The sequence below is a fragment of the Sminthopsis crassicaudata genome, chromosome 4 (assembly GCF_048593235.1).
Source record: "Sminthopsis crassicaudata isolate SCR6 chromosome 4, ASM4859323v1, whole genome shotgun sequence".
NCBI lineage: Eukaryota > Metazoa > Chordata > Mammalia > Dasyuromorphia > Dasyuridae > Sminthopsis > Sminthopsis crassicaudata.
Window position 1 is genome coordinate 241940394 of NC_133620.1, and position 13733 is coordinate 241954126.

Consider the following 13733-nt stretch of genomic DNA (forward strand, 5'->3'; position numbering starts at 1 on the left):
CCCTTTTTTTTTTAAGCATTTGGGTATCATCAAATGGAATGTCAAATAGATGTGTTCTCTTTGTTTGAGAAGGAATAATTAGGAACACTGCTAAGAATTTATATCAGGAAAGACAAATAGTTAGAGATATCCAAACCCGAAGGTATTACATTAGGATTTGGTGCTACTCTCTCCTTCACAGGAGTTTTTAACTCAACATTTGTGAATTTATAACTATCTTTGTATTTTATTTTTTTGTACTTAAAGAAATTGCTCTAAGGAGTCTATGGGCTTTCCCAGACAAACAGTAAAATGGTATAAAACAGGGTAAGAACTCCTCCTGGAGGTTTCCAAGGGAAGATTGAAACTCCACTTTCTGGAGATATTGTAGAGGACATTCTCAGCCAGGTATGGGATAGACTGAATTCCCATTTGACTCTAAGAGTCTGTGATTTTATCATGATATGTAAGTGTAATAGAAGTGATTTCTGGGAATAAAAAAAATTCCTAATTTTGAACTGTAAATATAAGTTTTATATCTGAAAGCTAACTCTGATAGTGGTATTGCTAAAATGTTGATTGACTTTGTTCATGGCAATTTTATCCCTCCTTTTGAATTTGTACTAAGAAAAAATATGAAATGAGACACACTATTCACATGGACACAGTTACTATATTTTATATATTCCATGTTCTAGCTATCTATAAATATATGGATATTCATACTACTCTTTTAAACATCAAACATAAGCACTTTTATGTCATTTTAGAAACTATGCATAAAAATATAAATTAAATAGTATGTAGCATTTTTTAAAAAATGAATTCCCTCTATCAATACAAGTCAGAATCTGACATGTAATTAGTAGTTTTAGAAAGTTGCCTGAGTAATTGAAAGATCAAATATCTTTGCATATCACACAGCCAGTATAAATCAAAAACATTAATTGAACCTAGATCTTACAGACTCCAAGGTTAGATTTTATTGAAACAATCAACAAAATTTTATTAAATGTCATTTATGCATCTGGCACTTATGTCAAGCACTGAAGGCTTAAACTGGGAGTTAGTTATTTGAGGGTAGGGATTGTCTTTTGCCTCTTTTTGTATCCCTAATGCTTTGCATATGGCAGATGCTTAATAAATGTTTATCAAATTGATCAGATGGCACTATGATAAGTTCTCTAGACTGTATGTCATGTTACCTTTCAATATTGAAGCATAAATTATTTTTGAAAAATCAGTGCAAGGTTATTAAACTTATTTGGATATGAGTTATCACAAATATAAAATATTTATATCTATTTAAAAACATTAACATATTTTCAGAAACACTTTTTAATAAAAGATATTTGAACTCAGAAAATTCTTATTTTTCCCCATAACACTGAAGATAAATTTTGTCATCATTCTTTATATTCAATAAACATCATTCATAAGTGAAACCTAAAGTGCATTCATTAATAATTTTTTCTCCAAAGATAACATTAACTTTTTATGAATGGTATAAGTACTAATAAAGGAGCAACTATAACTAAGCATATATGACTAATCCCATGCCACCAAATGAGTAAGAATAATCACTTTGGGTTAATTTTCTGATTCTCAGGAAAAAGTCTCATTTTAAAACAGGCATCATATCTTAAGAACAAGCAATTTTAGAATTATGGGATGAATGGATAAATGTGGAGACTGGGAGGAAAAAGTCACATGAGTAGGCTTTTGTTTGTCCTTCATAATGAACCAAACAACTGCATAATATGAGAAAAATATGAAATTTGGAGAAATATTATCCTTTATTTCTAAGAGAGAAAGAATGAGGCCTCAAGTAATTGAAAGTGAAGTTGCCTCTGTCAGTAAACTGCCCACAGCTCAGGTTCTGGAATTACAGGGAAAGGAAGCCAAGGGAAGGAAGAAAGAGGGCTTTATACCTCCTCCCCCCCCACAGACACATATACATTGTCTCTCTATTTCTTTGTCTCTCTCTTCATCTCTCTTTTTCTTGCTGTCTCTGTTTCTATCATTGTCTCTTTGTCACTTTCTGTGTATCTCTATCTCCTGTCTCTTTGTCTCAGTCTGTTCTTTTTGCTCGTCTATCTGTCTGTTTTTCATGCTTCAAGCATTGGAAATAGGACTAAACCAAGTTTCTTGCTTTGCTTATTTTACTTACTACCTGTTTGATCTTAGGTTAATCAACCAAATTCCCCAGGTTTCAGTTTCCTCATTTGTAAAATGATGGGACTGAAGTACATAAAGGAATCCTGATATAAATTGTAGCTCCGGCTCTAGGATCTGTGATGTAATAATGGTATTTATTAGATAATGTTTAACCTCTACCAAATCACATTCAGTAAAAGCATTGTTTTTGAATTCCTCTATGCATTAGATACATAGTTCGGGTGGAAGGTAATTTATATTCCCTCAGCACTTAAGTCTTTTAAAAATGTATGTATCCCAAAGATTGTACTCATCATCAAATGAGGCAATATAAAAGTTAATGCTATACACTAAAATAAATCCCATGTTTACTCATAGCTATCTGATCTAATGACTCCAGTGATTAGCATTTAAATGAATAAAAAATATTCTCAAGCTACTTACTTTCCTTCTGAGCTGTAACTATTAATGCTGCCATCAGTAGATTCTCGACTTGGCTGCCGAACCATCTTCCTCATTTCAGCTGCCATGCCAGTTTCTGTGCTTCTTTGTATAGTGCTTTTCAATTTCTTGTGGCCAGATTCTAAAAGAAGGGAAGAGAGAAACAGGGAGAGAGAGAGAAGAGAGAGAGAGAAGAGAGAGAGAGAGAGAGAGAAAAGAGATAGAGAGAGAGAGAGAGAGAGAGAGAGAGAGAGAGAGAGAGAGAGAGAGAGAGAGAGAGAGAAAGAGAGAGGAGAGAGGAGAGAGGAGAGAGGAGAGAGGAGAGAGGAGAGAGGAGAGAGGAGAGAGGAGAGAGGAAGAGAGAGAGGAGAGAGGAGAGAGGAGAGAGGAGAGAGGGAGAGAGAGAGGAGAGAGGAGAGAGGAGAGAGGAGAGAGGAGAGAGGAGAGAGGAGAGAGGAGAGAGGAGAGAGGAGAGAGGAGAGAGGAGGAGAGAGGAGAGGAGAGAGAGGAGAGAGAAGAGAGAGAGAGGAGAGAGAGAGGAGAGAGAGAGGAGAGAGAGAGAAGAGAGAGAGAGGAGAGAGCAAGAAGGTATCACCCCCTTAGGAAACAATCTTTCTCAGCAAAATTCTTGGCTAACTAAACTCTGAACTCCACGTGACCTAAGAAGGATAGCTTACAATTGCTATTGGCCAATACTCTCAAAAGCTTCAATGAGTTTTCAATGAATCTATATAATGAATGAACCTATATAATCATTGATGCTGATGATCATTTTTCTGATGGAAAACTGGATCTGACATGTGATCCATAATGTGGAAAGATGGTCAACATTTTATAATAATACTAAATAGCATGGTGACGACTTTAAAAGTTTGTGAAACACATGTGCTATTTCACTTGACTTCACAACAACTTTATGAAAAAAAGCATTGTAAGTATTTTAAAAATGAGGAAACAGAGAGTTAGAGAAGTGAAATCAGCACCAGAAATATAATTTGAAAACATTTTTCTAGTTCCATGTCTAATAATCCATTCAAAATGTAATATTGCATTTGAAGGAAATCAGGACTGAGTTTGACCCAAAAAAAGTAAGAAGAGTTGGATTATGATTTATGACCTTTAAAAAGAAATAAGTTGTTTAAAAGAAAGACGCACTCAAAGTTTAAACTCTTTCCCATCTTTGTCTCTTTTCTCCATAAAGCCATTAATGATTTTGAACAACCATGGGGTATTGATCACTAGCTGTGGGTTATCACCTTAAAATTATGCAAGTCCAAAATGACCTCTTCATGCTCTTTTGGATTCTAATCAAAACATGATCTTTCATAGTAATTAAATAACACTTCTGGCTCAAATATAGTATTTTCAAATGAAGCATGGACTTGACTGTACCATGAGTAAAACAGAAGGATATATTAACTGACATCATAACATATACATACAAATATGCATTTATATGTTATTTTTGTTTTTCCCTTTCTGTTTCTCTTTTCTCTGAGGTAAAATATAACACAATGATAAATAATAATAATAATAATAATAATAAAAACTTTGTAAGTGGTAATGGTTCAATCCTCACAACATCCCTGTGAAGTAGATATCAATAGCAATATGTATGACAATAACCATACTTATTAGATCTTAAGTACAATATATCAGACGATTTTTTATTTTTTTTTGCTGAGGCAATTGGGGTTAAGCGACTCACCCAGAGTGACACAGCCAGAAAGTATTAAATGTCTGAGGTCAGATTTTAACTCAGGTCCTCCTGACTTCAGAGTTAGTGCTCTGTCCACTACCAAATAGCTGCCTTAATAGATTTTTTTTTTTTTTTTTATTCAATGCATGGAAGAGTAAAGCTGGGTGCAATTTTTAAGTTACTCATACAAAGATAATGAAAGTGAATAAAGTTCAAAACAGAACTAAGTTTTGTTGCAATACATTATTCTTTTGTGGTCTTTTATAGGACTAACTAACTTACTATGTGTCAGCAACTATGCTAAATCCTTTATAAATGCTATGACATTTGATCCTCACAACCAACCATTCTGGGAAGTATGTGCTATTATTATTTCTATATAAAAATTTAATAATCTGAGGCAAACAGGTGTTAATTCAATTAATCAAAATGGTCAATTCAAAGTCCTTACAGTTTAATTAACCATATATGTGCTTATCTATAAGAAAATCAGGAGTCCTCTTTACATATAAAACATGTTTTTATAATACTAAGTTGTTTTTCTTGTTTGCTTTTAAGTTCTCAAAGAAGACTAATAACATCAAGAAGGTGATTTCTTGACTTAAAACAAGTGAATTGGATTTAAGTAAGTGTGCAGAGTCAGCAGCTTCATGCTCTCTTGCAGATCCATATGGTTCAGAAGGACCGGAAATGGCTCAGAGTGCAGGACACCTTGGCCTTTTCAAGCTAAGGTATTTCCCAGAACTCAGTCTATTTGAGGCAATGCCCATTCAGTGATTAGGCTAAATAAGAAATGAGGACAAAAATGGCCTCTTTTACCTGTTAGGATTACTAAGTAAGAACTCGGGTTGTCTGAATAGTGACAAGGTGAGAATTCAGGTTGGACAATTACAAGGTGAGAACTCAGGTTGACTTGATAGAAGGAGCAAGCCCATTGGCTGAAGTGGTTCTTCCCAGAAGCCCTTGCATTATCCCACGCCCATTCTCTGGGAGGATAAAAAGACACAGCACTGGGCGCAGAGAGCAGATCGGCCTGAAGAAGGATAAGAGTTGGAGGAGATTCAGAGCCAGGATTCAAGAGGAAGACTCTGAATTGCATCAGGCTTGACGGGGCTCTCTGCAGGAAGGGAAGTCACTTCTTTGGACAAGAGTTAACAGCAACTGCCTGGAGACAACGGTTCGTTACAGGAAGAAGAATCTGTCGGAGAGATTTGAGTAGAAGACACAGCAGATCTCTTCCCAGAGAGAGATCCAGCAGCTTCTGGAGACGACAGCACGCTACAATTGGCGCCCAATGTGGGGCAAGGACTTTTGCTTATCCTGACAAGGGGAGCTAGACCAGACCTTCGCAATTTGGCGCCCGAACAGGGACAGACACAGTCCTGATTCCAGTGGAAAAGCTTCCGATCTAGATCTCAGTCTCTCTGACCCAGAACCGTGAGTAAGGAGGAAACTTTGTTAAAGATTAAGTGAGCGTGCTAATAGATAAATAAGGAACTTAACTTGTTAAGGGCTAAACCAGGAATCTCTTATAGCTGAAATGGGGCAGATGTTAGCTATATTCAATCCCTGGACCTCAGCCGACTCAACCCCAGCCCCAGAAGCAACCTCAGCTCCATTCAGGAGTGGTACTATAGAGAGTATAATCAACATAATTGAGGAGCAGAGTTTACTTGTAACCTGGGTACAGATTGCTAAACTCTTGGCTGCATTAAGACGCACATACCCTTGGTTCTTAGAGGAAGAAAAGATAGATGTAGATAAATGGAAGCTAGTGGGAAATGAAATGAAAGAATTCCAAGCAAAAAATGGGCCTCGTTCAATTTCTGCAGAAGTATTTTATATCTACAACATAGTTCAATTAGCCTTAAACTATCAAGCAAGTTGTAGGAGAAGGAAAAGTTCTAAAAATGAACAGAGGAGGAAGTGTGAGGAAAAAAGGAAAGATCAAGATCTTTCCCTAGAGCAAGAGGATTTAAATGAGGAATTATGGTATGATTCTCTTGAAGAAGCTTCACCTATTAAAAAATCAATCTGGAAGGGGATTACCTTTGTGAGTCAGTATGGCATAGTGAATAGAATACTGACTTAGAGTCCAGAAGATTCAGAAGAACCTAACTTCTGAATCTGGGTGTCCCTTATCAATTGACAACTTCCCTCAGACTGAGGTTTTTGGTTTTTTGTTTTTCAGTCTGTGAAATGAGGATGCTTTCTGGCTTACCTTATAAGGTTGTTGTAAGATATACATAATGGATGTCAAAATATATACTAAAAAATGGGTTAATTGTGTTGAATTGTTTATATTTCAAGAGAGTCTGCTGAGAGTAATTACAGAATTTACTTTGTTTTAGATTAAGTAAAATCCATCTTTCATTAAATTTGTTTGTATTATATCATGGTATCATAAATTCTGAGCAGAAAGAGTCATCAAATTTCTTCCAACTATCTCATTTTAGAGATGAGGAAAATGAGACCTAAAGAAACTAAGTGACTTGCCCACATAAGCAGTAAGTGACAGAGATAGGATGAACCCATATCCTTGGACTGTGAAGTTGGTATTCTTTTCCTCTGCACCACATTTCAATACCTTGGAGGAGCTCGGATTTCATCTCTGTGGGTTTTTCTTCACATAGATAATTGTGACTCTATAGTTACTCTAATTAGAGACACTAAACTGACTGATGTTGACAAAGATAGCCTTGCCTTACTTAGTATGGATAGTCTTTAGAAGACAGAAAGTCCATCACTGACCCTATTGTCTTTCAAATTTTGAAGGATGTATCATAGTTTTCCCTTGGTTGGCATAACCTTTGAGAACTCAGGTCCACCTCCACTGCAATGGGTTATTAGAGTAGGATGTAGATATAGAAAGGTATAATAACAATCACTTACTTCCTTTGATACCTTGAACAAATAATTTAACTACTCTGGGTTTCAGTTTCTTCCACTGTAAAATGAGAGGATTAGTCTCAAAGGTCCTTTTAAGCCCCCAAACTATACTCCTACTAATGATGGATGTGTTTTGAGAGAGCTTGGTTTCAGATCCAAACACTGATATTTACCACATTTGTGACACAGTGTGACAAGTCACTTAACTTCTTTGTGCCTGTTTCCCCATCTATAAAATGAGGGATTTGGACTAGATTATCTCTTACATCTCTTTTGACTCAATCTAGGAATCCATTATTCTATGAAAGACAATTATCCAAATTGATTTTTTTTTTTGTTAAAATAAAACTTTGTGCTACAGACAATGCTTTCTATCGAGAAAATAATTTGTGTGGTAAAATGTGTGCATGGCTCTTCATATAATTAACAGCTCAAAATGCTGAAGGTCTTTTGTCAGATGCAGGTAGACTGCAATTGAAATAAATGCGAGACTGAAGGAAGATCAATGAAGGAGAAATGATGGTCATAAGGATAGTGTACACTTGTGTAAAGGAAAAAATAGTTTTTTTATAGTTTTTTTTTTTTTAAAGAATCCCTCTGATTTATTGAATGACTTTTTAATGAAGTGAGAAGTCTTGGCATTATTGAGCATAGTTGACACTGTAAAGTTTGTCAGAATTCTGTCAAGAGAAAAACAATTAAAGTTTGAGTCAATGAGAAGGGGAAAAACAATAAATAAACAAATATCCCTTTACTGAATAAATTGAGGAAAGGAAGATTTCATTACTGAAATAATAATATTAGGCAAATGCATACATACAAGCATATGCATTTGTGAGTATATACATATGTTCCTTATTTTTCCAAATTCCATCTAATTCTTTTTTTGTTTGTTTGGTTTATTTGTTTTTTATTATTTTTACATTTTAAAAATTAATTTTATAATTATAGCTTTTTTTTTGACAGTACATATGCATGGATAATTTTTTACATTATCCCTTGAATTCACTTCTATAATGAATTTTCCCTCCTTCCTTTCACCCCCCTGCCCTAGATAGCAGGCAGTCCCATACATGTTAAATGTGTTATAGTATATCCTAGATACAATATATGTGTGCAGAACCGAATTTCTTGTTGCACAGGAAGAATTGGATTCAGAAGATAAAAATAACCTGGGAAGAAAAACAAAAATGCAAACATGTTACACTCATTTCCCAGTGTTCCTCCTCTGGGTGTAGCTGATTCTATCTATCAATTAGAACTGAATTAGATCTTCTCTTTGTTGAAGATATCCATTTCCATCAGAATACATCCTCATACAGTATTGTTGTTGAAGTGCATAATGATCTCCTGGTTCTGCTCATTTCACTCAGCATCAGTTCATGTAAGTCTTTCCAATCCTATCTGTATTCATCCTGCTGGTCATTTCTTACAGAAAAATAATATTCCATAGCATTCATATACCATAATTTACCATTCTCCAATTTTCCAGTTTCTAGCCACTACAAAAAGGGCTGCCACAAATATTTTAGCACATACAGGTCCTTTTCCCTTCTTTAGTATTTCTTTGGGATATAAGCCCAGTAGTAGTACTACTGGATCAAAGGGTATGCACAATGTCATAACTTTTGGGGCATAATTCCATATTGCTCTCCAGAAAGGTTGGATTCTTTCACAACTCCACCAACAATATATCAGTGTCCCAGTTCTCCCACAGCCCCTCCAACATTCATCATTATTTTTTTCCTGTCATCTTAGCCAATCTGACAGATGTGTAGTGGTATCTCAGAGTTGTCTTAATTTGCATTTCTCTGATTAACAGTGATTTGAAACACTTCCATATGAGTAGAAATAGTTTCAATTTCATCATCTGAAAATTGTGTGTTCATATTCTTTGACCATTTATCAGTTGGAGAATGGCTTGATTTCTTACAAATTTGAGTCAGTTCTCTATGTATTTTGGAAATGAGGCCTTTATCAGAACATTTAATTGTAAAAATATTTTCTCAGTTTGTTACTTCCCTTCTAATCTTGTTTGCATTAGTTTTGTTTGTACAAAAGCTTTTTAATTTGATGTAATCAAAATCTTCTATTTTGTGATCAATAATGATCTCTAGTTCTCCTTTGGTCACAAATTATCCTATGTTCCCCTAATTTATTTATGATCTCATTCTTTATGCCGAAATCATGGACCCATTTTGATCTTATCTTGGTATGTGGTGTTAAGTGTGGATCCATATCTAATTTCTGCCATACTAATTTCCAGTTTTCCCAGCAGTTTTTGTCAAATAATGAATTCTTATCCTAAAAGTTGGGATCTTTGGGTTTGTCAAACATTAGATTGCTACAGTTGTTCACTATTTTGTCCTGTGAACTTAACCTATTCCATTGATGAACTAGTCTATTTCTTAGCCAATACCAAATGGTTTTGGTGACTGCTGTTTTATAATATAGTTTTAGATCAGGTACAGCTAGGCAACCTTCATTTGATTTTTTTTTTTTCATTAATTCCTTTGAAATTCTCTACCTTTTGTTCTTCCATATGAATTTTGTTGTTATTTTTTCTAGGTCACTAAAATAGGTTCTTGGGAATCTGATTGATATAGCACTAAATAAATAGATTAGTTTAGGGAGTATTATCATCTTTATTATATTCGCTTGGCCTATCCAAGAGCACTTAATATCTTTCCAATTATTTAAATCTGACTATATTTTTGTGGCGAGTGTTTTGTAATTTTGCTCATATAATTCCTGACTTTCGTTTGGTAGATAGATTCCCAAATATTTTATACTATTGACAGTTATTTTGAATGGGATTTCTTTTTGTATTTCTTGTGGTTGGATTTTGTTGGTGATGTATAAAAATGCTGAGTGAGGATTTATGTGGATTAATTTTGTATCCTGCAACATTGCTAAAGTTGTGGATTATTTTTAATAGTTTTTTATTAGTATCTCTGGGGTTCTCTAAGTATACCATCATATCATCTGCAAAGAATGATAGTTTGGTTTCCTCATTACCTACTCTAATTCCTTTAATCTCTTTCTTGACTCTTATTGTTGAGGCTAGTGTTTCTAATACAATATTGAATAGTAATGGTGATAGTGGGCAACCTTGTTTCACTCCTGATCTTACTGGAAAAGGTTCCAGTTTATCCCCATTATATATGATACTTACTGACAATTTTAAATATATGCTCCTATTTTAAGGAATAGTTCATTTATTCCTATACTCTCAAGTGTTTTTAGTAGGAATGGATATTGGATTTTATCAAATGCTTTTTCTGCATCTATTGAGATGATCATATGATTATTGTTAATTTGATTATTAATATGGTCAATTATACTAATAGTTTTTCTAATATGAAATCATCCCTGCATTCCTGGCATAAATCCTACTTGATCATGGTATATTATCTTGGAGATGATTTTCTGTAGTCAATTTGCTAATATCTTATTTAAGATTTTAGCATCAATATTCATTAAGGAGATTGGTCTATAGTTTTCTTTCTCAGTTTTCAACTTACCTGGTTTAAGTATTAGTACCATGTCTATGCCATAAAAAGAATTTGGTAGGACTCCTTCATTGCCTATTTAAAAAAATATTTTATATAACATTGGGGCTAATTGATCTTTAAATGTTTGGTAGAATTCACATGTAAATCCATCTGGCCCTTGGGATTTTTTCTTAGGGAGTTAGTTAATAGCTTCTTCTATTTCTTTTTCTGAAATGGAACTATTTAACAATTTACTTCCTCCTCGGTTAACCTAAGTGAAATGAATGACTACCTCCAAAAATACAGGCTTCCCAGATTATCAAATTTATTAGCATAAAGTTGGACAAAGTAACTCCTTATTATTGCTCTAATTTCCTCTTCTTTGGTGGAACGTTCCCCCTTTTCATTTTTAAGATTAACAATTTAATTTTCCTCTTTCCTTTTTCTAATCAGATTTACCAAAGGTTTATCTATTTTATTGGTTTTTTTCATAGAACCAACTCTTAATTTTATTTATTAATTCAATAGGTTTTTTTTTTCTTTCAATATTACTAATTTCTCATTTTAATTTTAGAATTTCAAGTTTAGTATTTGATTGGGGGTTTTTAATTTGATCTTTATTCTAGCTTTTTAAATTGCAAGCCTAATTCATTGATCTTCTCTCTCTATTTTATTCAAGTAAGCCTCTAACAATATAAAATTTCCCCTTATTACTGCTTTAGCTGCATCCCACAAATTTTGGTATGATGTCTCATCTTTGTCATTATCTTGAGTGAAATTATTAATTGTGTCTATAATTTGCTGTTTCACCCAATCATTCTTTAAGATGAGATTATTTAGTTTCCAATTACTTTTTGGTCTATTTACCCCTAACTTTTTGTTGAATGTAGTTTTTATTGTATTGTGATCTGAAAAGAAAGCCTTTACTATTTCTGCTTTCCTACATTTAATTTTGAGATCTTTATGTCCCAATATATGGTCAATTTTTGTATAGGTTCTATGAACTGCTGAGAAGAAAGTATACTCCTTTTTATCACTGTTCAGTTTTCTCCAAAGATCTATCATACCTAATTTTTCTAATATTCTATTTACCTCTTTAATTTCTTTCTTATTTGTTTTGTGGTTTGATTTATCCAATTCTGAGAGTGCAAGGTTGAGATCTCCCACTATTATAGTTTTGTTGTCTATTTCTTCTCTTTAGCAGGATATAGTTTCCTTTCTTATCTCTTTTAATTAGATCAATTTTTTGCTTTTGCTTGAAATGAGATAAGGATGGCTATCCCTGCTTTTTTTTTTTTACTTCACCTGAGGCATAGTAGATTCTGCTCCAGCCTTTTACCTTTACTCTGTATGTATCTCCCTGCTTTAAATGTGTTTCCTGTAAACAACATATAGTACGGTACTGACTTTTGATCCAGTCTGCTATCTGTCTCTGCTTACTGGGAGAGTTCATCCCATTCACATTTACAGTTAAAATTACTAATTCTGTATTTCCTGCCATCATAATATCCCCAGATTATGTTTTTTTTTTCTTTGCCCCCCCAAATCCCTTCCCAAGTATTAAACTTATGGACCCCACTTGTGTCACACAGCCCTCCCTCTTTAGTATCATTCCCTCCTCCCTTTAGATCCCTTCCCCTTTTTTGTACCTTTCCCTTATTACTCTTTTCCTTTTTCCTTTTTTCCCCCCACTTTTTAATGAGGTAAGAGAGAATTCTCTGTAAAACAAATTGTCAATTATTTTCTCTTTGAGCTAACTCTGATGAGAGTAAGATTCACACAATGTTCCTCCCCCTCTCTAACTTCTCTCAGACATAATAGGTTTTCTTTGCGTCTTTGTAGGATGTAGTTTCTCTCATTTTGTCTCCCCCTTTCCCTTTTTCTGATACTAGCCCCTTTCCATTTCTATTTCCCTTTTTTATGTTATATCAGTAAAATCAAATTATCCATGTGGACTTTATGTATATCCACAACAGAAATACAGTTCTCAAGAGTTCCTTTTACCTTTTTCTGCTTCTCTTGGTTGGAGATCAAACTTTTTGTTTAGATCTGGTTTTTTTCCTTGGAAACAAATGAAATTCATCTGTTTCATTAAATGTCCATCTTCTTCCATTTAAGAAAATGCTCACCTTAGCTGGGTAGTTTATTCTTGGTTGCATTCCAAGTTCTTTTGCCTTTTGGAATATCAGATTCCAGGCCCTTCAATCCATTAGTGTGGATGCAGATCTTGAGTGACCCTTATTGTGGCACCTTGATATTTAAATTGCTTTTTCCTGGCTTTTTTGTAATATTTTTTCCTTAGTCTGATAGTTCTGAAATTTGGCCACAATATTCTATGGAGTATTTTTTTAGGGTCTTTTTCAGAAGGTGTTTGATGAATTCTTTCAATGCCTATTTTCCCTTCTGGTTCTGTTACCTCTGGGCAGTTCTCTTTGATGATTTTCTGTAAAATAGTATCTAGGCTCTTTTTTTTTTTCATCATAATTTTCTGGAAGTCCAATAATTCTCAAATTATCTCTGCTAGATCTATTTTCCAGGTTTTTACAAGTAGATATGTAATATTTCTTTCTATTTTTTCATTTTTTTTTGGTTTTGCTTGACTGATTCTTGATGTTTTAGGGAATCATTCCTTTCTATTTATTCAGTTCTGATTTTTAATGAGTTGTTTTCTTCATAATTTTTTTACTTCTTTTTGTATATGTCCAATTGAGTTTTTAAATGAGTTGTTTTGTTCATTGAAATTTTCTTCCATTTCACTATTATTTTTTTTTAGTGAGTTATTTTCTTTTTCTAATTCACTAATTCTAATTTCCTGGTAGTTCTTTACCTTTTCCAATTCACAAATTCTGTTTCCCTGTACTTCCTGTGAGTTTTTTACCTTTTCCAATTCACCTTTCAGGTAGTTGTTTACCTTTTCCAGTTCACCTTTCAGTAAGTTGTTATTCTCTTGCATAGCTTCTCTTTCCTTTCCCCATTTTTATTCTAGCTCTCTTTTAAGATTTTTAATAGTCTCTTCTAGGAGAGCCTTTTGTTTTGGGGACCAACAATTGGAGACTGTCTGCTGTTAGTTTCCT

At 34.0% G+C, this 13733-nt stretch overlaps 1 protein-coding gene across 50 annotated transcripts in view; it reads right to left on the reverse strand.

The window, feature by feature from the left end:
- Positions 1–13733, reverse strand: part of RIMS1 (regulating synaptic membrane exocytosis 1) — a 621810-nt gene that overhangs the window by 16013 nt on the left and 592064 nt on the right. For all 50 annotated transcript variants that reach the window (XM_074310533.1, XM_074310539.1, XM_074310538.1 and 47 more), the window contains one exon: positions 2581–2719. In XM_074310533.1, the coding sequence (XP_074166634.1) occupies positions 2581–2719 (139 nt within the window). The remainder of the gene's footprint in view (positions 1–2580; positions 2720–13733) is intronic.